At 51.3% G+C, this 24,656-nt stretch overlaps 7 protein-coding genes across 7 annotated transcripts; all 7 read left to right on the forward strand.

The window, feature by feature from the left end:
• Positions 1–674: 674 nt before the first annotated feature.
• Positions 675–2,773, forward strand: BDV14DRAFT_105695 (uncharacterized protein). Its single transcript, XM_073765579.1, has 5 exons — positions 675–1,033; positions 1,090–1,379; positions 1,462–1,746; positions 1,817–1,915; positions 2,015–2,773. Exons 1-5 carry the CDS (start codon positions 832–834, stop codon positions 2,264–2,266), a joined length of 1,128 nt encoding a protein of 375 aa, XP_073625519.1. The 5' UTR covers positions 675–831; the 3' UTR covers positions 2,267–2,773.
• Positions 2,774–3,251: 478 nt separating this feature from the next.
• BDV14DRAFT_202710 (uncharacterized protein) lies at positions 3,252–4,419 on the forward strand (the record flags this gene model as incomplete). Its single annotated transcript, XM_073774100.1, has 3 exons — positions 3,252–3,828; positions 3,885–4,147; positions 4,198–4,419. 3 exons carry the CDS (start codon positions 3,252–3,254, stop codon positions 4,417–4,419), a joined length of 1,062 nt encoding a protein of 353 aa, XP_073625520.1.
• Positions 4,420–4,653: 234 nt separating this feature from the next.
• Positions 4,654–9,438, forward strand: BDV14DRAFT_178232 (DNA-directed RNA polymerase). The gene is made up of 2 exons (XM_073769546.1): positions 4,654–5,752; positions 5,809–9,438. The coding sequence occupies exons 1-2, from the start codon at positions 4,934–4,936 to the stop codon at positions 9,109–9,111; spliced, it is 4,122 nt and encodes a 1,373-aa protein (XP_073625521.1). The 5' UTR covers positions 4,654–4,933; the 3' UTR covers positions 9,112–9,438.
• A 634-nt stretch (positions 9,439–10,072) lies between these two features.
• On the forward strand, positions 10,073–12,993 carry xlnR (putative C6 transcription factor; the record flags this gene model as incomplete). The annotated part of the gene is made up of 3 exons (XM_073774101.1): positions 10,073–10,481; positions 10,540–12,785; positions 12,847–12,993. 3 exons carry the CDS (start codon positions 10,073–10,075, stop codon positions 12,991–12,993), a joined length of 2,802 nt encoding a protein of 933 aa, XP_073625522.1.
• Positions 12,994–13,455: 462 nt separating this feature from the next.
• On the forward strand, positions 13,456–14,881 carry BDV14DRAFT_178235 (putative pyruvate formate lyase activating enzyme). The gene is made up of 2 exons (XM_073769547.1): positions 13,456–13,914; positions 13,979–14,881. The coding sequence occupies exons 1-2, from the start codon at positions 13,519–13,521 to the stop codon at positions 14,699–14,701; spliced, it is 1,119 nt and encodes a 372-aa protein (XP_073625523.1). The 5' UTR covers positions 13,456–13,518; the 3' UTR covers positions 14,702–14,881.
• A 100-nt stretch (positions 14,882–14,981) lies between these two features.
• On the forward strand, positions 14,982–16,519 carry BDV14DRAFT_202714 (uncharacterized protein; the record flags this gene model as incomplete). Its single annotated transcript, XM_073774102.1, has 5 exons — positions 14,982–15,512; positions 15,574–15,603; positions 15,658–15,687; positions 15,748–16,011; positions 16,061–16,519. The coding sequence occupies 5 exons, from the start codon at positions 14,982–14,984 to the stop codon at positions 16,517–16,519; spliced, it is 1,314 nt and encodes a 437-aa protein (XP_073625524.1).
• Positions 16,520–16,930: 411 nt separating this feature from the next.
• BDV14DRAFT_202715 (glycoside hydrolase superfamily) lies at positions 16,931–19,757 on the forward strand (the record flags this gene model as incomplete). Its single annotated transcript, XM_073774103.1, has 5 exons — positions 16,931–18,811; positions 18,856–19,063; positions 19,113–19,181; positions 19,227–19,262; positions 19,312–19,757. The coding sequence occupies 5 exons, from the start codon at positions 16,931–16,933 to the stop codon at positions 19,755–19,757; spliced, it is 2,640 nt and encodes an 879-aa protein (XP_073625525.1).
• Between the last annotated feature and the right edge of the window lie 4,899 nt (positions 19,758–24,656).

The raw sequence follows: 24,656 nt of genomic DNA on the forward strand, positions 1-24,656 counted from the left end.
CAGCTTCCAAGACCTGTCTAACACTTAGGTTCCATTCTGGCTACTAATACCTACTGCTGCTGCTGCTTGTTGGAAGCTGAAAAGGGAAGATCACACCTACGATATGCTAGGTCATCCAACTTCGATATGACCACATCGAAGCCCTCGCACTTGCCAAGGGGCGGGAAGCACAATCACCATTGGCTCGATACGTCCAGGAACGACGCCATCTCCAGTCTCGCAAGCACCAAGCCCCGCGACGTGTATCTGCCAGGATCAACGGTCGGGGGGCTGATATCCAGTTCCTTGATTTGATCCCTGCATTCTCTATCGGTTGTACTTTGCCAGCTGAGGGGCCATGGTAGTCGGGCTGAGCAACTGGGATCGTCGACTGACTAGTATGTTTTGGTGGCGTCCAGCCTGCTGTGGCTCAGCCTCGTGTCGCAGCCTTGTCGCAGGGGAACTTCGACTATATAGGTTGAACTATATAGAAGCCCACTCTATGCTTTCAAACTCTATTATCCTGCTGCATTTCTAGGTCGAGGTCGGGAGAATGGTACTTGACAGTAAAGAGCCCTGTGAGGTGGTGCTGGACGTTCATCTCAACGATTCCTCTGAAAGTCATGCTTTGCTGCTTGAGGGATATGGTGCGTATGTTACATTGATTGAGGGTTCGCTGGTACTGACCTGTGTGCACAGCGAATGGACAGTGGAGGGAGAGAACGAGCGCTCCATCTCAAGCTCTCGATGTAAGTGGTCACGGTCATTCATTTTGATGCTTCGTTACTGGAGTTTGTCGCGAGACTTTCTAATTGTCTAAGGCTGCTGATGGCTGCTTGACCTCTGTCGTGTATGTCTCCCATGGGACACTTTCCTTCCAGATGCTTACATGCCGGCAGATTCTTGGACGAGGTGAAGATACTATCATTCGCTTTCCAAGCACAGAAGGTCACTCCTACCCGAAAACGATTCCTTGGCTTGATGGAGCGGGATCTTGTTGGCTCTTATTATAGCAATATAAGCACCACGGACGGACTGGAACCCACGCTGCATAGTGAGTTGTCTTGACTGGTACGGAATATCATGATTAACTAACGCGGTAACTGCTAGCTTCCTGGACGATATACAGGACGAAGTCCGTGGCATCATTCTTTGATTGTTCATGGTCGCAATATGGGTGTTTCGTGGAATGGGATATCACCACTGGCCGCCAGAAGGTCTTGTTCGTTGGTGTCGCCCAGCATGCCGCTTCATTGCTCAGAGAAAATATCTGCGGTATATCACTTTGTACTCGCCAAACTGTTCCTTTTATCTGGCATTGTTTGCTAGCAGAGAGATCTGCAGATATATACGACACTTCGTTCTGGGGTCTAACCTACTTGGTTGCTGGCTTTGAAAAGGTGTTTTACCTTATATGCTCATGCAGTATTCTAAGGCTGTCTGGTTCCCGAGTATGCTAACGGGGTTTCTCTATACAACTAGGAACACTTCGATCGTATCCATACTGGTCCTCCTCTACAAAATATGCACGACACCGCCCGGCATCTGTTCCATATCAGCGGGATCGTCGAAGTAGCTGAGCATACAATACGGAACTTAATTAAGGAGACTGATAGATGGATAGCTTATTCTCTGGATGCGGCTTTACCACATTCTCTGCCGTGGACTCAAGTCAAACAAGATCTCCGCCTTATTGAGAGTGATCTCTTCGGTTGCAAGTTGCGACTAGACAAACTCACTGAGCACCATCGAAATAATATCAATCTTGTATGTCATAACTGTCCCTTTGACTTTACAAGTATTGTACTTAGCTACTCAGGACTAACGCATCATCAAGGCCCTGAACATAGCCGGACGAGCCGTCCAATCAGATGGCGCAACGATGAAGACCATCGCTGTTCTCAGTCTGATTTATCTTCCCGGGACATTTATCTCAGTAAGTCCAATCATGCCTTCGAATCTCAACCTCTTCTATTCGCTTTTATCCTCGGCAACACGTCCTAGATCTCAGAGCTAAGTCATAATTTTCATTCAGGGAATATTCGGGACAAACTTCTTCCTTCTCTCAAGGGAGGAATCCGGACTGACCTGGACAGTCTCTGACAATTTCTGGCTTTATTGGGTAGTCACTATCCCCATTACGCTTCTTATTATCCTCTGGGCTTTTGAGTATCGGCTTTCAGACATGGTCTCTGTGCCAGAGTGTCTAAGGGGATGTGTGCCTTGGAAGATGCTAAATCGAAGACGTAATCTTAATCGATGGGGAGATACGGAGATGCCTTTGTGACTTAATTCAAGATTGAGACTGAGACACCTACAGCGCCTTGCGTTCTGGGGCGAAACAGTTAAGGTTAGCACGATGATTGTGGCTCAGAGAATCTTGGTGTTCAGGTTGATAGATATGTTATTGTCAGGTAGTGTTTTGGGACTTGATACCCTGTCTTTTCATTTAGTCTTTGTCTTTCTGGTTCTACCTCACCTAGCAACGGTGGTGCCTTCCTATTTCTCGCTGATATAACTCTGCATCGCTGCTTCCTCACCTAATAGGTAACATATTCACCTACCAAGGAAGGCGCGACCCTAGGTAGACGTGCGGTTGCTCCTTCCTTCGATAACGTTGTACGTCCATCGTACGTTCCTTAAGAACAGCGTTGCTAGTAGGGGGTTGTAATTTTCATACTGTTTTGAGTTGAAATAGTGTACCTGTCTCCATTAGGAGATAGTACTAACCTACAGGGCGCATTAAATTTTGTACGCGTATGTTAGGGCTGATATGTATACTGAGCAGCTAACGAACAAAAACACTACACAAATACACCCCGTTCCCCGCATGAAGATAGGTCTGAGATCAAAGACAATTGGAATATGGGTCCTCAATATCAAGGACGTAAACTACTAGATACTTAGAATTCCATCTATGAAATTCATCGACAAATGCAGGTCGAAATACGTTGCCTATGCATGGTAGGTACAGCTAATGCATAGATAATCCACTAAGCGCCAGTTATGCAGAGCTTATGCAAAAGGCGGAAAGGAAAATCTGGGGCGAACTGCAAAAAGCGGCGTGAAGCTCAAATCCTTTCTGCCGCATATTTTCGATGATTTAGGCTAGGTCGGGAAAAAAAGATAGAGCGGAGCGGAGGATTGCTCAACATCCAATTGCGCACTCAGTCACATCCTGAAATGTCCTGCTTATAATCTCTCTACCTCGCCAATCGAGAAAGAAATCCTGAAATCTACCCGCGAGCCACGCGCTCCATTACAACGGCAAAATGTCACCAACACCACAACCACAACCAACATCCCAACCACGCGCCTCACAAACCCCCACCCCCTCCTCTTCCTCCACTGACAAAGACACCGACCCCGTAATCGCCTCCTACGACATCTACCTCACAAACTCCGACATCTCGCGGTACGTCCTCCAATACCTCGACAGACCAACAGGGCACGCCTACGACGATGCAAACGGGCAAAAACCCACCTCGCTGCGCCTAAAGCCCAAGACCGGCCTTGTGGAAGTCGACGTCCCCATCAACACGCGTGTGAACTATGATATTGGGAAGGGTGTTAAGTATGGCGAGGCGCTGAGGAAGAGTCGGTCTGCGAGGGAGGGAGGGGCGTATGGGATGGCGGGGGGGTTTAGTGTTGCGAAGGAGGGTGGTGGTGGGAATGCGCAGGGTGGAGGGAAGGGCATGGTTAAGTCCGAGAATGGTTTTAAGGGGGAGGATGGTATGGGTATGGCGCCGGGGGATCAGACGCCGCTATTGAAGGTGCAGACTTTGGGGGGGCGGATTAAGAATCCGGAGGATGGGGATCCGGTTTATATGTTGGCTGCTTTTCGGGGGGGTATGTTTCTTGTTCTATCCCCGAGGGAAATGATGCTAATATGATTTTGGTTACAGATAAGCTACACCTTTCTCCGGTTACGGCGGTTGTTCAGTTACACCCTCAGCTGCATCATCTTGATGCGATGGATGAGATGCCAAAGGCGAGGGCTGGAAAAAGGAAGGAAGGCGAAGAGGATCGACCAGAGGCGGAGGCTAGAGCTGTGGATGTTAAGGTCAAGGGCGCCGAGGACAGAGAAGTCGTGGTTCCTGGGAATCTTGACCTCTTGAAGAAGATGCAGGATGAGCAATGGAAGGCGTATAATTGGGTCGATGCCGAGGTAAGAATCATTTTAATTAGGAACTGGCATAGGAATGCTAACCCTCGCAGAACGAGGAATCGTGGCAAATATACGACAACTACATGATGCATCAGGATGTGGAGGAGCTCCCACAGCTTCAGTCTGCCATCAATGGCGAGGACTACCTAGACAAGATGAGCGCGCCGCGGATCGACCCGGCACGGCCGGAGATGACTGGATGGGCGATGAAGCTGAACCGGCTCAAGCAAAAGGGTCGCGAATCGTCGGGGAGCAGCACAGAGGAAGGCTAGCGGAGCTGTTAGACAGAAGAAATCAATCGAATATCATATTTGCCTCCCAATTGGAAGAACACTCCATGACTCGTAGAAACGTCTCGATCGCGATAAGTGGATTGAATCCACAGGGCGAAGTGACCCACCAATGGAAGGCAACTAGAACGCGCTTATCACGTGACAGATCACCCTTTTCGGGGCAGAGTAAATTTCACTCCATCGATTCCTTCTTGTCCATTCTTTTGCTTCATCCCTGCGACCTTTCCGCCTCTCCCTCTCTTATCCTTACCCTCCTTTGTCGTGATCTTTCTGGCGCGCGAGTGGAGGAAGACACAGGACGCTTTGTCAGTCTGGATTGACAATCTCCTGCTGTGAGGGTGTTGAGCGTTCACTGCCAATTTTTGTTCCTGCATTTTGTTGCATCTTTTTTTCTTCGATTCTCTAGTCTGATTTAATGCTTTACACCTTTTCATCGTCTATATCCTCTATTGTATAATACTTGTCTTTTGTCTCGTTTACTAGCGCGCCCATCATGTTGTCACAACTTATCCGTCAGCGCAATGCAGCGTCGCAGCTTCGCATCCTCAAAGAACGCTCCCTTCTGCAATCATCGGCCAAATTGCGCCACCATTCACACACGAGTCGGATTGCCTCATTACAACAATCCACGGACAATGCTTCATCAGAGGCTCGCCGACGACGTCCCTCTTTCCAGTCGAGTCGCAATCTTGCCACCGCGGTCGACCCCATCTTCGGCCAACAGTCACCCTACTTCGAAAACCAGTCCTTTCCCTCAGAACCGCCGCACGACAACCAATGGAGCTCATTAATACCTCCTATGGACGACTTCAACACCTCGTCCCTGGTTATCGTCGACGAAGCCAAGCACACCCAGGCGAAAGCCAGAGTTTTCCGGAAAATCCGTGGAATTGGCGGTGATGAGGAAGAGATGATGGCGAACCTCGAACTGTCGCTCAAGGTCTGCCAGTTTGATCGTGCCTCGAACCTGATCAATCGACTCAAGGAATATCACCCCGTCGGTTCGCAGGATTACCTCGACCTTCACAACAAGCTTTTGAAATCCATGGTCTCGCACGCCATTCGCACTCGCAACAGCCCCTTGGTGAACCAGATTCAGCGATGGTTTGAAGTCGACATGCCGTACGGTGGCGTTGCTCCGGATGGCACCACTTACGCCTTAATGATTCAGATGGCCCTGCGCATGTTCAACTTTTCCAAGCGTGACCGCGCTGTTCGTCGTTACTGGGAATACGCAAAGGAGGCCAACATGGAGGAAGACGTATTGGCGCTTCCCGTTCTCTCTGAGCAGGAACTTGGAGAACTGTCTGAGGTTTGTTCCCATTTTTTTTCTTGTAATTTTGGGCTGGACTAATTTGGCGTTCCTAGATTTGCTCCGCAGACCTTCAACGAGTTGCTATCGACAGCATGGAACCCAGAGTCCCGAAGGAGGACACAGGTCCCGAGGTTCTACCCGTCGAACAGAAGGGTCTCGGACTTTCGTCGTTGAAAGAATCGATTAATCTTTTCGACAGTGCCCCCCTTCCTCTGAGAACCGATGAAATGGACGTTGAGAGCAAGGAGAAGTATGAACAGCGTCGACAACAGCAACTGGAACAGGATGTCATGACTGCGTATCTCAATCGCTGGCGAGTCGAGCATGAGGCTAGAATCAAAGCTAAGCCGGAAGCTCAACTTCAAGGAGGCTTTCTCGGTTCCGTTATTCATGAGTGGCAGCAAGCTCTTGTCCAGAGAATTCACAAGGAACTGGATCTTATTGCCGATGCCGAAAACAGCCAGATCGTGTCCAACGAACAAAAAGAACGATGCGACTACGGCGTTTACTTGCATGCTGTGGAGCCAAACACTCTGGCGACTCTGACTATCCTTAGTGCCTTGGGCTCGCTTGTCCGCAATGGAATCCAAAAGGGCTTGAAGCTTGCTCCGCTGGTGGTTGGGATTGGCAATGACGTGTTCGACGAAGTCCTTGCCCAGAAATGTCTCCAGAAAGAGCAGGAGGTAGCGGCGAAGTCGAAGCGCGTAACCGCGCTGAAGAAAATTCTCGCTAGTCGAAAAGACCAGAAAACAGACCGTACAAAGTGGAGGTACCTTCGAAGCACGATTGAAGCGGAAGATCCTAAAATGGTCTGGTCGACCAGCATGAAGGCAAAAGTCGGCGCTGTTTTGATGAGTCTTCTCTTTGACGTCGCCAAGTTTCCGGTTAAATTGGAGGAGGGAGCGAAAAACAACAAGACATCCAAGCACATGCAACCCGCCTTCCAACATTCTTACCAGATCGCCTGGGGAAGACGCAATGGCTATATTCACGTACATCCTGAGATGGTCAAGATTATCACTAAGGAACCGGCTGCAGACTTGATCGGCCGTCAATTGCCCATGATCTGCAAACCCAAGCCTTGGAAAGGATACGAGGACGGTGCCTACATGCTGCAATCGAATACTCTCGTGCGGACGACTCCAGGCGAGAGTCTGCAGCCCGAATATGTCAAGTCTGCGCTGGAGAAACATGGTCTGGACAAGGTTCGCGAAGGATTGGACATTCTCGGCAGCACAGCATGGGCGATCAACCATGATGTCTTCAACGTCATGCTCGAGGCATGGAACTCCGGCGACCCCATTGCCGATCTCGCGCCCCTCGAACCTGACTTGCCTATTCCACCTAAGCCGTCCCCTGAGGAGGGTTACGAAGCGGAGAGAAAATGGGATATGCTCATGCGCGATATTGAGAACCAAAGAGGCGGTTACCACTCCCAGCGTTGCTTCCAAAACTTCCAACTGGAAGTGGCTCGTGCATACTTGGACGAAACCTTTTACCTACCTCACAACATGGATTTCCGTGGACGCGCATATCCTATTCCTCCCTACCTCAACCAGATGGGTGCGGACAATGCACGTGGTCTCCTTTTGTTTAGCAAGGCCAAGCCGCTTGGCCAGAGCGGTTTACGGTGGTTGAAGATTCAAATTGCAAACCTTGCTGGATTCGACAAAGCCAGTCTCAGTGAGCGAGAGCAATTCGCGATGGACCACTTTGATGATATCATGGACTCTGCCAACAAAGGTCTCCACGGCCGGCGTTGGTGGCTCAAGGCCGAAGATCCCTGGCAATGTCTGGCTGCTTGCTGTGAGCTTCGGAACGCTTACGAATTGAAGGACCCTGCATTATATGAATCCCGCCTGCCCATCCACCAGGACGGTTCGTGCAACGGCTTGCAGCATTATGCTGCGCTTGGTGGTGACAAGGCAGGTGCCGAGCAGGTCAACCTTGAGCCTTCTGACCGGCCATCTGATGTGTACTCTGGCGTTGCCGAGTACGTCAAAGAAGCTGTTACGCGAGAGGCTGCGCAGGGTCTGCCTATCGCTAAGGTCCTCGACGGTAAGATTACCCGTAAAGTCGTCAAGCAAACCGTCATGACCAACGTCTACGGTGTGACTTTCATGGGAGCTATGAAGCAGGTCCGCAGACAGCTCGTTGACCACTACCCCGAACTCTCCAACGACGAGAAACACGAGGGCTCCTTGTACATCGCTCGCAAGATCTTCGAAGCCCTTGGCTCCATGTTCACTGGAGCACACGACATCCAGTATTGGCTTGGTGATTGTGCCAACCGTATTACGCAGTCGATTACTCCGGCGCAGATCGACGCCCTCTCACGAGAGGCTCTTTCCGAGGGCGATCAACCTGCCTTTAACCCGACAAAAGAATTCCGGCAGACGGTCATATGGACAACACCTTTAGGCTTGCCAGTTGTCCAGCCCTACCGCACCCGGTCGCCTCGTCGTATCTCGACCGCATTCCAGGATCTGAACATTGTCGAACGCGATTCTGGTGGTGCCGTCTCGAAGCGCAAGCAGCTCCAGGCTTTCCCTCCCAACTTCATCCACTCTCTCGATGCTACTCACATGATTTTGTCTGCCGCTGCGTGCCACGAGGCGGGCCTTACCTTCTCTGCAGTACACGACTCCTTCTGGACCCACGCCTCTGACGTCGACTCGATGAACGGCATTCTTCGCGAAGCCTTTGTTGCGATGCACTCTGATGATGTAGTTCAGAGACTGGCGTCCGAGTTCCAGGTGCGGTACGGACGCAACATCTTCCTTGCCAAGGTTCCTTTGAAGTCGAAAGTCGCCAAGGCGATCAACGCATTCCGCAAGAGCGGCCGGAGACAGACTCGCCTTCAAGAGCTAATTCTGGAAGGCAGACGTCAGCTCCTCCTCTCATCGGAAGATCCAGAGATACAACTTCAAGGCCGCGCGATGGTCACGCCGGCCGCTATTTTCGAAGAGTTCGGCAGCGATGCAGATCTCAGCACCAAAAACTCTCTTGGTGAAACTGCTGTCGGACACGTTCCTGAGAACATGGCAGCAGCCGACAAGCGTGTACACCCCGCCAAGGCTGGAGAGCCGGACCGATCCGACCCTGCGATCGCAGCGCTCCTCGGAAACGAGTTCACAGGCACAATGGACGCAAGGACGCCCGACGCCACGGATTTCGAAGAGGCAGAGATGAACGAGGATGCCGCTGAATTCGGCGACGAAGAGGTTGCGCCTAAGAAGAAGAAGGCTCGGGTCGAGCACGTCTGGCTGTGGATGCCGATGCGGTTCCCTGAGGTGCCCAAGAAGGGCGAGTGGGATGTTTCTCGTATCCGTAAGAGCGAGTACTTCTTTTCTTAAATGCTTGCATTAATTATAATTTTGGGTTGGCGCATTTGGGAAAAGTTGCTGGAATCTATGGACTACTTACCATTATATGGCGTTGATGGGTTTATTTTTGTCCGTCATGCGCGGTGATGTACATTATGCTAACACTGTATGAATACATGTATATAGAACTAAAGACATATCACGTTATACCTGACTGAACATGTGTCACAAAGTACAAAATAACAAACTGAAACAAAGAATGAAGTACAAAACAAATCCCTTTGGCAGCGGCAGATATCTCCGAGGGACGGATGGAGCAGAGTCCCGGGTAAACGGCCAAGTCTGGGGTAATTTAGGCAGAATCGGCTGAAGCCTGAACGTGAACCGCTGTTCGCTGTGCTCAGGTGTCCTCGACCTGACAGGGCTGTGGTCCTTAATCTCGGGGATGCGGAATGACCAGGTCTAGTAAGACTAGAATCTATGCAGAACGATGTCCTTAATCCCACAATGCCTGCTCAAGAAGCGACCGTGGTGCAGCACGAGGCCCTTCAGATGTATGCCTGAGGCAGGAACTTCCCCACCTTTTGAGATCCTGGTCCTCTTTCGTCTTTCGTCTTTCCATTCATTCTCTTCCACTCCACTCTCTTCTCGAATCTTGTTTCTGCTTTGTCGTTTGACTCTTGGACTGAACTGCCCGAGCACCAACTGCGGGGATCGCTTCTGCATCTGTCGGTCTGGGATCCTGCGTGCATGGCCTGACCTCTGGTGGTCTCCCCATTCTCGTCACTGTCAGTCCGGGGTTAGTCTGGTGTCTTGTCCCTGCAGCCCCCTGCTCATTCCCCCTCCACATCGGCAATGTCCTCTGCAACTTTCCCGCTACTCATCCTTCTACTCTCTTGATTTTCCTTTTTCTCGCACTTTTACAGTCAGGAACCTCACAATTTAGTCCAAATTAACGCCCTCTCATGTCACCCTGACTCTACTCGCGAGGATGTCGACAACCTCGCTGCAACACTTCGCCACGTCCTTCTCTCCCTTCTCCAATTCGCAGTCCGCTAGAATGACGCAGTCCCAGACCGTCGGGCTCGATACCCTCGCTGAAGGATCGCAGTATGTCCTCGAACAATTGCAGTTGTCGCGAGAGGGCGGCGGCAGCGCAGAGAATAACGCTTCCGAGTCGCTGCGACATTCTCTTTCGAGATCTAAAGACCAGATGTATGGTGATGGCAGCTCCGCCTTTAAATCGTCGTCTGTTCGCGATTCTCTTGCGGAGGCTCGCTCGATGATCCGCAAGAGCTCTTCGTCTGCGCCTGTGCGGCGGAGGATTAGTCGTGCTTGTGATCAGTGTAATCAGTTGAGGACCAAGTGCGATGGGCAGAATCCTTGTGCTCATTGTTTAGGTAAATTTTATTTCTTTTTACCTGCGGCGCCGGGGTAGTTGCTAATCTGTATCTGCAGAATTCGGGTTGACCTGCGAATATGCTCGGGAACGCAAGAAACGGGGCAAGGCCTCGAAAAAGGACATCGCTGCCGCGGCTGCAGCTGCAGGGTATCGCGGGAACGGCGATTCTGGCGCAGATATGCCTTCACCTACAGACAGACGGTTGTCGCAGGATGCGAACCGGTACGACCCAGCGCTCGAGGCGTCGCGCGTGCAGTCGCTTCCTACAAATGGCTTGACCGGTATACATAACACTCAGTCGGCGCACTCTCAAGCACCTCTGGGTTCTGCCCTCGATGCTCTACATTTGAATCATTTTACACACCTGAACGAGTCGAGCCGCCATATGCCGCTTTCAGATCTTCGATCCTTACAGCTCCTCCATAACAACCCCCGATCACCTCCTTCTGCGATACCCCCTCATAATCTCAACGCCGCATATAACGACAGCGCATTCTCCCTACTAAACTCACAAGAGGCGGGAGCCAGCTCGCTAAACCACTTCCGCCTCGGAAATTCAACAGACAATCCTCCCGGACAATTTCTAGGCTTATCACCTCCTGCACAGTCGCCGAACTGGCTTCCACTACCATCACCATCACCAGCAAATTTTCCTTCATTCCCCATGGCGCCGTTCTCAGGAAATAGCCTCCGATACCCCGTTTTACAACCCGTCCTTCCTCACATAGCGTCGATAATACCCCAGTCTCTTGCATGCGATCTTCTCGATTTGTACTTTACGAGCTCTTCTTCCGCGCACCTGTGTCCTCAGTCACCTTACGTTGTCGGTTACATCTTCCGAAAACAATCGTTCCTTCACCCAACGAAACCCCGCGTGTGCTCTCCTGGATTACTGGCGAGCATGCTGTGGGTGGGCGCACAAACAAGCGATGCTCCTTTTCTCACGTCTCCTCCGTCGGCTCGCGGCCGAGTATGTCAGAAACTGCTGGAATTGACAATTGGATTGCTGCGACCTCTGATCCATGGACCAGCGCTTGGCGAGGCTTCTCCAAATTACGCCGCAAATATGGTTATCAATGGTGTTGCGCTCGGTGGTTTCGGCGTGTCAATGGACCAATTGGGTGCGCAAAGTACGGCAACCGGCGCTGTGGATGACGTGGCGACGTACGTTCATCTCGCGACGGTAGTATCCGCCAGCGAGTATAAAGCAGCGAGTATGCGCTGGTGGACGGCCGCCTGGTCTCTAGCTCGAGAGCTGAAGCTTGGTCGCGAGCTTCCTCCGAACGCTTCAACTGGACAGGATGGTGAGCGTGAAAACGAGGGGGATGACCCATCGAAGCGAACTTCGTCACTGCTGAATACTCACGGCCCTGGAAATTCGAATGTGAATGTGACTGAGGAAGAGCGGGAGGAGCGCCGACGCCTCTGGTGGCTTCTATACGCAACCGACCGTCATCTAGCACTGTGCTATAACCGTCCCCTCACCCTGCTTGATAAAGAGTGCTCGCAGCTCTTGCAGCCGATGAACGACGATCTCTGGCAAGCCGGCGACTTCCCATCAGCCAGCTACCGCGCTGTTGGGCCACCAACCGAGTGCTCGGGACATAGCATGTTCGGCTACTTCCTGCCACTAATGGCCATTCTCGGAGGTATAATCGATCTGCAACAAGCGCGAGAACACCCCCGACACGGCCTTTTTTTCCGGAACAGCACCGAAGTAGATCAACACGTCTTAGCCCTATCGCAACAACTCGACGCCTACGGCCAAAGCCTCAAAGACTTCGAAGCGCGCTACACAAGCAGCCTCTCCCTCGGCGAAAATGAGCAGCCCGAAGCCACTAATCCCAATCCGAACACCCACCCGCACCTCGACCACCTCAGTCCCTCCAACCGCTCGAACAGCACCGTTACCTCCCGCGTCAACGAGTCGATAGTGCATACAAAGATGGTCGTCGCCTACGGCACACATATAATGCACGTGTTGTACATCCTCCTCGCCGGGAAATGGGACCCGATTAACCTCCTGGAGGACCACGACATGTGGATCTCCTCTGAATCGTTCCTCGCAGCAATGAGCCACGCCGTTGGTGCCGCAGAGGCAGCAGCTGATATCCTGGAATATGATCCCGACCTCAGCTTCATGCCCTTCTTCTTCGGTATATATCTTCTCCAAGGTAGCTTTTTACTACTCCTCGCGGCGGATAAGCTACAGGGAGACGCGAATCCAAGTGTCGTTAGGGCTTGCGAGACTATTGTTCGCGCGCACGAGGCTTGTGTCGTTACGTTGAATACAGAGTATCAGGTACGTTGCCTTTTCATCTCCCTTACTTCGTGGCCCATTGGCTAACTAATTTGCTTTGTAGCGAACGTTCCGTAAAGTCATGCGCTCTGCTCTCGCGCAGGTCCGCGGTCGTGTACCCGATGACTTTGGCGAGCAGCAGCAGCGCAGGAGAGAGGTGCTCTCTCTATATCGATGGACTGGTGATGGGACTGGGCTTGCTCTGTCGTAGAACCAGACATGCTCGTATAAAAGCTTTACGACCGGTATGAACTATGTAGGCGATATGGAATGGATCTGCTAGGTTTGCTATTTTGTGAAAAGCTGGTGTTGTTTTTGATGTTTGGTCCTGTTGTATATATTTAGCTCGCCTCGGATGATCGGGACCGTCTTGGGCGGAGCATGATGCTGAGGGTTTCTGTTGCTCCATAGTTCTTACAGTGCTCTGCCGTGAATACTGGAACGGGGCCTGTGTATAGTATAGTTCTAATACCCATTTGGTTTTTTCTTTTTCCGAATTGCAAGGACTTTCCCCCATTCTCTTCATCTTGCAGGCCAATTTTCATCCCGATCCTCGACTAATCAGCAGCCCTGGATTAAAAAGATGACGCCACAGATGAGATAGGCGATAAGCGATAAGCCGATAAGCATACATCCTCGGCAACCCATTTGCCTCTCCAGCTACAGCCATCAACACCTTTCTCAAACCTCGAAACCACACTATGGCTGATTCCTTATAACCTCTTAATCAGACAATATGTCGCTACTCAAATCAATCTCCCGCTTCATCCGCCCCTCCCTGCACCACCCCAAACCCCGCCTCTCCACCCTCCCACCCCGCCGACACCTCGGAATCCCCCCGCAATACCTCCTAGACACATACATCCCACGCTACAACCTCCTAACCTCCATCGAGGCATCCAAAAAGCGCTCTTTAGCCTATAAACACTTAAGCAACTGCAACCTGTGCCCGCGCAAATGCGGCGTCAACCGCTTCGAGACGACGGGGATGTGTCTTATCGGCGCGGAGACGGTTAAGGTTAATACGATTGCGCCGCATCGGGGGGAGGAACCTTGTATTCAGGGGTTCCATGGTAGCGGGAGTGTTTTTTTCTCGGGGTGTAATTTGAGGTGTGTTTTCTGTCAGAATCACGTACGTACAATTAACCTTAAACCCGATTGAGAGGGTTATGCTGATGGGTTATCTTTGCGCGTAGGACATCGCGCACCAACGCAACGGCTTCGACCTAACCCCCACAGAATTAGCAGAATGGTACATGAAACTCCAAACAGTCGGAAACGTCCACAACATCAACCTCGTAACCCCCGAACATGTCGTGCCGCAAGTCGTTCTTTCCATCCTCGAAGCGCGCGATATGGGGTTGCGTATACCCATAATATACAATACTTCCTCCTTTGACTCCCTTGAGTCCCTGGACCTCCTAAACGGATTGGTAGACATCTACCTCCCCGACTTCAAAGTCTGGAAGACCTCGACGAGTAAGAGGTTACTCAAGGCAGACGACTATACATCCACCGCGAAAGAGAGTATAAAAGCCATGCATGACCAAGTTGGTGACTTGGCGTTTACAAGCGATGGGATTGCACAGAAGGGTGTGTTATTGCGGCACCTCGTTATGCCGGGGAAGGAAGACGAGGGGAGGGAGATTGTGAGGTGGTTAGCGGAGAATGTGAGCAGGGATCTGTATGTGCATGTTATGGAGCAGTATCATCCTGATGCGCATGTTGGGAAGAAGAGAAGGATACCGAAGAAGGTTAAGGAGGGTGAGGATGGAGAGGGGGAGGTAGAGGAGGTTCGCTACGCGGAAATTAATCGGGCTGTTAGGGACGATGAGCTTGGGAGTGTGAGGGATGCGGCTGTCCAGGCTGGACTTTGGAGGTTTGTGGAGGTTAATGAGAAGAGTTTGTTTCATCTTTGATTTTCTACTGGAGAAATTGGGATGGTTTGTTACTGTATGGCGTTGCTTGAATTTGATACCCTGTATAATACATAGATAGATCATGGAAGATGGTCTAGAGATGTGTTCTGGTAGTGAAGGTCAACAGGACAGTGAAGTGCATTGACGACCGCACAACCAAACTGAAACTTCCATTCTGCCGTCTGTCTCCTTTATTTATTTTCTCATCCTTTAATTGCCCTCCTCTTTGCCAGAGCAACGACCAACTGACTCACTACTATCTTACTTACCGACCACCACGATGTCTCCCACCTACAACAACACCACCACCAACCTCAACCGCAACCACAACCTCAACCTCAACCTCGAGGACCAGGATCAATTACAGGGCCCCGAATCAACCTCCGCCGACCTTGACTACACCCCCAGCCTCATCCCCAACGTCCCGCTCTTCCTCCCCCAGAACACATCGTCGTTCTTCCCTACGATCCCTCACTACCCCCACCACCTCAACGCAAGCAATCCATACCCACTCAGCACCGAAGAGGCACCTTACGTCTCTTACCCCGTCTACCCCGAGGCCATTGCCCGCGCTATAGCCGACTTACAAGCGACCGGGATGCCTCCAGTTCAGAACAAGACGCAGGGGCAGGGCCAGGCGAAGAACTTTACTGCTTCTGCACCTACCTCCGCCCCGGCTCGGGCTCCGAATACAACTACCAAGACATGTATCAAGTGTGCAAAGTCTTATCCTGAGAACCAGTTTTTGAACAAGAGGACGGGAAAGGCTGTGAGGATGTGCGATCCTTGCCGGAATGCTTCGAGAGTCTCGGTTTGTGTTTCTCACCACAGAGATGACTTCCAAGTTTGGCTAACCTGATGGCTCTTACTAGCACAAAAAGAAGCGTATGAGAGAGGCGGCGGTGCGTTTAATCCCTGGCAGAACTGGAACTCGAGGCTAAGGTTATTGATCATAGGCAAAGGCGGCCAAAGAGGAGTCGGACAAGGTACGTTTATCCACCGGCCATGGTGATTCAAAGAAAAATTGTGCTGATTGCCGTTTGAAGAGGGCTCGCGCCGAATCAAGCCTGTCACAGGAGGCTTTTCCTTCTTCTCCTGCCCCATTCGTCCAATCGTCACCTGCTCAACCCGTTGAGCCCGATCCGTACTTCCCATCCCCAACTAGCGACACATCACCCGGACGTATGCTTATGGAGAACCTGTCCCACGTGGTTACTCAGAATAAGTCCTACCCCGAGCCCGAGCCACTGGCCCACCAGGGAAACATGTATCCTCAGCCTCAGCCGATCACCAGTTTCGATGAGTTCAAGGTAAGATAGATCCGACAATGTCACAGACCTTGAGCTGACTCATGAAAAGTCGAGAGTCCGCGAAGAGGAAACCCCAACTCCAGTGAGTATGCAGATATTCGAAGGAGGCTCATTTAGTAACACCGTCCAGGTTAGGCATCGCTTTCCCTCAACCGCCCCTGCAAGCCCCTTCCTTCACCCCGACTATATACACGAGAATCTTCTCGCCAGATTTGGTGCATTGCCCAAGAAGAAGTCTGAGGTCGCCCATGGTCAGGAAGTCGGTGTGTCCATCGCCGTCCCGCGCTTCGACATGCACAGAGGTCCCTTGGGTCAGATAGGAAGGAACGCGGAAAACAAGGGATCCACACCTGCTGCCGAGAACAGACTTGCTCCGGGCCCAAACACTTTGGGTGAAGAGCAGCAGCGTGCCGATTTCCACTTCGACCAGGCTTTCGCGGATGGAGACGTTGTCCATGTCGACATGTCCATTGTCTGCAGGTTCAGCAAGTACCGTACTCGCAACTAGGTCAGAGAATGCTCAGAGTCAATGCTCACAGTCAGCATAAATGTGTTAGAGTCATTGGGAATATTGGTCCGGATGTATTTGGGGTAGATAACTTATGGAAAAACAGTTGGTTGAATGTTCGTATCTTGTTCAACACAGTGGTATGCTTCACCAAGAACAGCAGAGAACAATGCACGGAGACCGTTCGATTTTGACCCGAAGTCCGTGGAAGTGTAGTTGTTTTGACCGAATCTAGTAGGTGCGTTGATCGTTCCTTCCCCAGCACAAGCACAGCGCATCCCCCGGCCAGACCAGCAACAGTCGCGTCCACCACCCTCCCCAGCTTCTCTTCCCCGACGCGCCATGCGATGTGCGATCAATCATTTCGCTGTCTTGCTATTCGCCTATTTTTACACCAAAGAACTCTACACAATGTGGCCATCATGGCCCGCATCTGCAGCTTTTCTATGGACGCTCCCAGTGGCTTTGGCCTCTAGTCAGCCACTTTGTCCGGCACCGTGCAAGGGCGACTCCAGCAACTGGACGCCATATCAATCGTTGGACAGCTTCAAAGACTGTCACCACCCGGTCTTGCTTGACTTTTCGTCCCACGCATCCCACGGGTCACCAGAAGCGGTCTTCAGTATTCACGCCTGCACCGTCGAAGACAACAGAGACAAGTTCAGCGATTCGAACGTCCTTTCTGTCAACGCTGAAGAAACACAAACAAGGCTCTCGACCCGAGCAGACGAAGAGGAGAGCTTACCGTTACAGCAACTCAACCTCCTCCTCGACCATGTTCAGACGGAATTGATTCGGCAGCCAAACCTCAATTCTCGGAGTGTCGCTGGGCGTTTGCGTACCATAGCCCTAGGAGTATTCAGCGGCTCAGCGGTCAACAATACTCTCGCAGTCTCTGCGATCGAACATTTCAGGACCGGGAAAGCTGCGCTGATGCGGAGAACTGCTGCGATTCAATTGTGCGGCCGTGATCGCGACGTTAACCACACATTCGGTATCGCCCTTGACATGACCGGAAACACGAAAGCCGTCCAACAAGCCATGGATATATGGAGTAAAGCAAGATGCGTTGAAAGCGATCACGCAGTGCTAGATTCCAGAGATCTCTCAGCGACCGAAGCTAACCTTGCTGTGGAAGAGCCGACGGACAATGTTACGATTTCGACCATCCGGCAGCCGATGCGCAATGTGTCCCTCCCGACTCTACGAAAGACAGAACATAGAAGGCCACATAAGATCCTGAAAGGCGTGCATCGAAATGATTCATCCAGCCATCTCACCGGCGGCATTGAAAAGCAGTTGACCTGTGTCACGGAGACCGTCCAGCAAGGCGACACTTGTGGTGACTTGGCAAAGCGATGCAAACTTTCCGGCGACGAATTCATGCAGTACAACCCGAAGGAAGGACTGTGCACTTGGCTTCGACCAGGGGAGGAAGTATGCTGCTCGCCCAGGATACTGAAAGAGGAAAAACCGAAGATGAACGAAGACGGTTCATGCGCCGCATACCTGACTACGGAAGACGACACCTGTGCCTCTATCGCTAGCGCTCATGGTCTCGAGGAAGCCAGGATCAGCTACTTCAACGACGGAAGAGCTTGGGGCTGGTCCGGCTGCAAGCAAATTCACGCTGGAATAAGGATCTGTCTAAGCGAAGGTTTCCCACCACTTCCCGCTCCCAGAACAGGTGCAGCATGCGGCCCAACTGTCCCCGGAACTGAGATGCCAACTGATGGGACCGCCCTGGCGGCCTTGAATCCGTGTCCGTTGAATGCGTGTTGCAATACCTTGGGCAACTGTGGTGTGTCGCCCGAATTTTGCATCTTCGAGGAAGGCCCGACAGGAAACCCAGGGACAGCACCCAAAGGCCGGCTGGGATGTATCTCTAACTGCGGCATGGACATCGTGGACAACTCTGAGCCGCCTGCTGAGTTTATGCGCATTGGCTATTACGAGTCGTTTAACCTTGACAGGCCTTGCCTGAATCTTCGCGCCGCTCATATCAAAGTCCACGACTACAGTCACATCCACTGGGGCTTCGCGACAATTGATCCATCCTTCCGCATTGGCGTCAATGATACTCACAAACAATGGCCCGAATTTTTGGCTCTGGAAGGCGTGAAGCGCATTGTCTCTTTCGGTGGCTGGGGCTATACCGTCAATGGTGAAGTGTACGATGTGCTGCGCGAAGCCATGAAGCCGGAGAACGTGGATACCTTCATCGTCAACATTATGGAGTTTGTGCAGGACAATGGCCTCGACGGTGTGGATTTCGATTGGGAGTACCCAGGGGTAAGACTTTCACCACGGGCTCAACACATTACTGACAATCGCAGGCATCTTCCGCCCCGCCCGTCAATGCAGGCTTACAAGCGGACGGCCCGAACTACCTTGCGTTCCTGAAAAAGCTGCGAAAGATCTTCCCGCGAGATAAAACCGTTTCGATGGCCGCGCCTGCGTCTTACTGGCACCTCAAAGTATTTCCTATTGAAGAGATGTGGCGTCACCTCGACTATATTATCTATATGACCTATGACTTTCACGGTATGCTTTTCAAGATCAATGGTTGATAAGTCTGTTAATGAGTGTCCAGGTCAATGGGACTACGAAACTTCCTACATTCAAGACTGGTGTGAAGGAGGCAACTGTCTAAGAAGTCATGGTATGTCGCGGCTCTTGAGGTTTACTTTATCACTAACGGGAACAGTGAATTTGACCGAAACGGAGTACGCCCTTGCTATGAGTAAGTAGTTGAAGCAACCCGTGAAGATCCAGAATTTGATAGTGTGCAGTTACGAAAGCCGGAGTTCCGCGCAATGCTATTGCCGTGGGAGTGGCCAGTTATGGACGCGCCTTTGGAATGGTCGATGCCGACTGCTCGGGGCCAGAATGCAAGTTCAAGGGTCCAGAAACAGGAGCAATTCCCGGAATGTGCACAAGGACGCCAGGAATTATTGCGATTGCCGAGATCGAAGCACTGATTATCGAGGGGGATATCAACGAGTCGTACTACGACCCTGCCTCCGATTCGAACATTCTGATCTACAACGACACTCAATGGGTTGCGTTCATGAGCAAGGGAACCATGAGACGACGTGTAGAGTACTATCGGAACTCGAAATTCGCTGGTTTCGCGAACTGGGCGGTGGACCTCACACACTGGAGCGGCGACGATGTTGAGCCGGAAAATCCACTGGTGGATTTTTTCCTCTTGGGAAACGATGGTCTCGCTACTTGAGCGGTTGGCGGTTGTGGGACTTGTACCGCCGTCCGGAAACATCAGTTGTCTCTCGCTTACTCTTGAATATCTACTCCTATCCGTACGCATCTGGTCTGTTCAAAGCTTTCGTAGACTTGTGCCCTTATCGCTACATCATGGTTGCGACGGGTCTCAGTTTCCGACTGGGGGCACAAAGAGCGCAGTAAAGAGAGAGAAGGGCCTGGTGAAGATGGTAGTTAGGGCTGGCGTTACAGGACGTCGGCCAAGACAACCAACATACAAAAGTACCACCAACGTAGGCAACAACAGCATTAACCAGGAAGCTCTTTCACCTAGATAGTAGAAAGCACATTTCTTATCAGTCGCGTCCTGCTGGGCCCCTCGCAATATGAAAACCTGGTCCTCCCCCCGACTTCCTGGTCCTCTTGCTCTTCCGTTCTCATCCTCAGTCTTCTTATCCCTCTTCCTTCAGCCTTTTGATCTGGCTCATGTAAGGGAATCGAGTAACTATCTCAATGCCTTAGGAAGCTAGCTTGTTCTTTGATTATGCCTTAAGTTGTGCAATCCGTATGCTAAATCATCAATGGTGCAGGTCTTTTGATCCAGACTGGACTCATTGGCACCGAGGGTCTTTGAAGGTAAACCATATTTCACAGCCATATGCTCTGAAGAATCGTTCAGACTATACAGGACGCGTGGTGAGGTGGCAATATTGACTGCAACAATTTAATATCGAATTTGTTCATGTATCTGGCCGGTTGGAGGTCATCGACGATGGACTATCAAGGATCCCACACTGGGAAATAACTAACTGCTACGGGCGGGCGAGGATCGATTTCCTTAGCAGGGGTTCAGGGACCGGCATACCTCAATTACCTGAGCATTCACGGGGGCCATGTATCCGAAATAGACGACGTTCTCTGGAATTCGGTTTCGGAAATGGTTGAAGAGCTCCTGTGGTACATGCCTCATTGCCCAGGGATGCAGGACCTGAATCTAGAGCCCCGGCCCACGGCCTTTCGAGCGGATGCTACACGTGCATTGAGCCGAGAGATGCCTGAAGAAGAGACGCCAACCAGACAACATTGATTGGTGGCTGGCGGGCTTGTTGATTCTACATACATTTTCTTTTTCTCTTGGTGGAGAAAATGTACAATGCTGTGCTTGATACTCGATTTTCGACGCCAAGCGGTTTGGCATCCGGCGACATTGAGACATTCAATGGAATTTGGTAGAGAAGTGGAAGGCACCTTTGGGCTGTGGGTTTTCATTCCCAGGCTGATGGGAGTAGCTGGTGTGCGGATTTGATAGCTTGGATATGCCAAAACCAGAGCCCTCCCATACCCTTACTATTGACATTGGGCCAGTCGGTGGATCAGAACCATTTGAACTCGTCAAGGACAATGGCAATCAATCGACTGTGGCCGCCGCTAGTGTAAATCGTGAATGCCCGACTACCGATAGACCCTTCTTCCACCGACGACCGTTGACCGAGGATCCTCTCGCGTCGAAGGTACGTATCATCCGAGCATGAACATTTTGATGTCAACGACCTTGCTTCATTCTGTTCGGATTTGCCTGAATATATGGGGTATGGAGGAGAAATAGCGGAACACAAAAGTAGGACGTACTGGATGTAGCTGCGGCAGCAGTCCACAGCAGATGAAGATGCCTCGTTGCGTTGCTTCATCTAGAAGCTAGACGTCAAGTGGATATCGAGATTCCTCCCGTTTAGTGTTCTAGAGCACTGGATTGTATGTGCTGGGTCAAAGGAGTACTCGGCTTCGCGCAGTCTCCGAGTATGGACTGGGGCATGGTTTCGATAGATTTATTACGGCAATGAGAATTTACAGCAATGCTAACCCGCTTGCTTTGGGAGAAAGGGGATCGATCGCTTTGTGTGGTTTCCCTCTCGGTGATATAGAGCACCCAATGAGATCTTAAAAGTAGATAGCCGTGCTTAAGTTTGAATGCACTAGGCTATGGACTCAAAAAGTCCTGGATGCAAACGGAAAGCCATGGCTCGGTGCTTAGGGCTTCGGCACTAGACATCGAGCGTCCGTTTCGACTTCCCAAAGGCCATGGCGTCTGTCTCGGGTCTATGATTGTACGAACATGGCTATAAATGCCTGATAGATGGCTGGGGCTTTGCTTTATCTTCAGTGCAGGAACGACAGGAAAGGTAAAAAGGGCATTCAAGAGGCCCGTGATCATCGGCGCCAATTGGGTGAGGGTCTTTACGCCTTCAATGATAGAACCCTGATACCATCCTCCAAGGGTCCACCAGATGGGAGGCGCTTTACAGCACCCTCAGCACACGGTAATTGGACCCAAAAAACAACAATCAACCAGCGAAGCCCCTGATTGTTGGGCTTGCCTTTATCGAGGTATTTGTATTCCTCCTTGTAAGTACATGCTGACCAACCCTTAGCAGCGGACTCTTCCGGCAGCTAGTATTACCAGCCTGCTAATCATGGCCTCTTTCAGGCGATCTAACACTACTTCCCCCAGGATATGCGCGGGCCTACAATTCTAGACTGACACTAGAGGAGCGAGAGGCTCTCAGCAATCTTTTTGAAGCGCATTGCACCGGTGAGATACACGAAAGCCAACACAGTCCTGGTATCCTACTTGGCACCACTGGGCCTAACTGCAGTGGTCCTGATCTTGTCAAAGCCCAATATGTCTTCATACTTGAGCCCCAGTCATCGGGTCTTTTTGGACTTCTGATCCGGGACCTTCTTCTGGATGAGCGTATTCGCAAGATTCAATTCAAAGTGTTCTCCGTATTGGCGGTCATCGGTCATCGGGGCATATATAGTGGAGGAGCACAACCTACACGCAGTTCAAGGACGGCTTACACAAACAATTCCCCCATGATCGGTTCATGGTGGGCTTAGTTGCTGGAACCGTGGACCCAGTTATAATTTGTATAAGGAAAGGAGACATTGTAAATGTGCGCAAACTTTGCTATAATAACCGAAAAGAGGACAAATTTACTAAGTTCTACGGAACCTGGTTGGACATTGGGCACCACCAGTTAGATATAATTGAAGTACAAGAGACCATATTCTCCTCGTTCAAAGACGGGACCGTCGCTTGCAATAACGAAGCTCGCGCAACGCCCTGTGGCTGCCCTACCTGCTACGTATTGCGGCCACTGAGAGCAAGGCCAGAACACAATTTAAGTTTCTGGATTGAAATCAAAGACCATCACCAGTGCGTGCATCATCAAAAATACTCACTGGCGAAGACAATCATGAATGCGATCGGACGTCTGCCTGGGAATATCGAAGTTTATGGCAGAAGTTGCACAATACCTGTCGCTGACCCGGGTGTATAAAACTAGGGCACGAGAGCTTCCTTAGAGAAAAAAGAGGACATAAAGCAAGGCGAGTGCCGTATCTCGATGCGGGATAGTCCTCGTTTGGCCGTCCAGGGCAATGACAGCGGGCAAACGAGTTTGGACAGAAATGCCCAGAGACTCTGCCACCCATGAAATGTTATTTCCCGCGGCATACCTACGCCCGCGTTGCGTCTCAGATGAGCTGAGTTAATCCCTTTGATAGCAGTACCAAAGCAGACGATCAATCCTCCGCAGACAAATTGGAATGCGTATTCCTAATGTTGAAACGGCAGTGGAAAGCGCTGCCCGTTATGAAGACGGCTAAAATGCTCGGGAACGACATATGATCAAATCCGTCATCTACACTATGCGGCCGGCATGAGCCAAGATCATGACCCTAAGGGACCTGACAGGATGTCTACATCCTGCTGCCTGAATATCCGTGCCATTCACTCCACGTAAAGGCAAGGGGCAAGAGTAGCGAAACCCTATCTCAAGCCCGGACGCGACGACAGTCATCGTCTTCGTCGAAAAATTCGCAGACGCTCACATGTCTGTGTGCCCGGGGCTGGGCTTATCATCAGGCCTAGGCCCATCATAATCTTGTCTCAGATGGGATGCACTCAGAGTATGGAAATCACTGCAGCTCCCCAAATGCAGCCTTGCGACAACCAAGTCCCGGTCGCCACCCAGGAACAGATCCGTGTCTCCTGGCGCAAAGACTAACTGGGTCAACATTATCGCGGAATGCATGGTCATGGCAGATAGGGCAGGGACAATGAGTGCAAGCCATTATATCCGTAGTTGGTGCTCATGCTAAGACAATTGCCAACATAATTAGTGCCATTACGCTTCTGGTTGGCCGTGGCGGGGATTTGCTTCTTCGTGCTGACGGGCATGGCGAGTCAATGACCCTTGGGACTTTCGAAACCAGAACTGCCTTTTAGTCGACCGGGCTGTTGGGCTTCGTGGAAGGTGTAGGTGTGAAGAGACAATCCTATTTTTTCACCCGTTCCTACTCCTCTTCTCTCTCATCCTTCATTTACCCCACCCTCCCTCCCACTGTCCAGCGTAACCCTAGAGGAAGATGCCGACTACGGCCGCCTCCCATTTGACATCTTTGTCTCGGTTAGTCCTTCTAATCTCTCTTTTGGCCCAGTGCTAATTTAGCAAGCAGGACCTGTGGGATCACAACCACAATGCCACCAGAGACCAGTGGGAGCGGCTTGTCTGGGAGTGCGAGAGCCTAACACTAATTGAGAGTTATGTATGTTTTCCTATTGGCAACTGGCTTACTAGTCTAACAGTCAGTCCCCTAGCCATATCAAGAACGCGCTGAGTCCGATAGTCTTCCAGAACTCAGCAAGGAGATCAAGCGCGTCCTGGCCACACACCAGACCGCGCACGAGCGCAATGTTAGCATTGCTAGTTGTACTGGTTGGCAGACTGTCTGGTTACGTACATGTTACGACCCAGATCTCGCCGGCAAATACGAACAGATGAAGTCTGCATCTGACGTCCCTGGATGGGGTGTCTCAGGGGACAACAAGATTCTGGATGACCCCATCCGT

The sequence above is a fragment of the Aspergillus stella-maris genome (genome assembly GCF_047715825.1).
Source record: "Aspergillus stella-maris strain CBS 113639 unplaced genomic scaffold BDV14scaffold_50, whole genome shotgun sequence".
Lineage (NCBI taxonomy): Eukaryota > Fungi > Ascomycota > Eurotiomycetes > Eurotiales > Aspergillaceae > Aspergillus > Aspergillus stella-maris.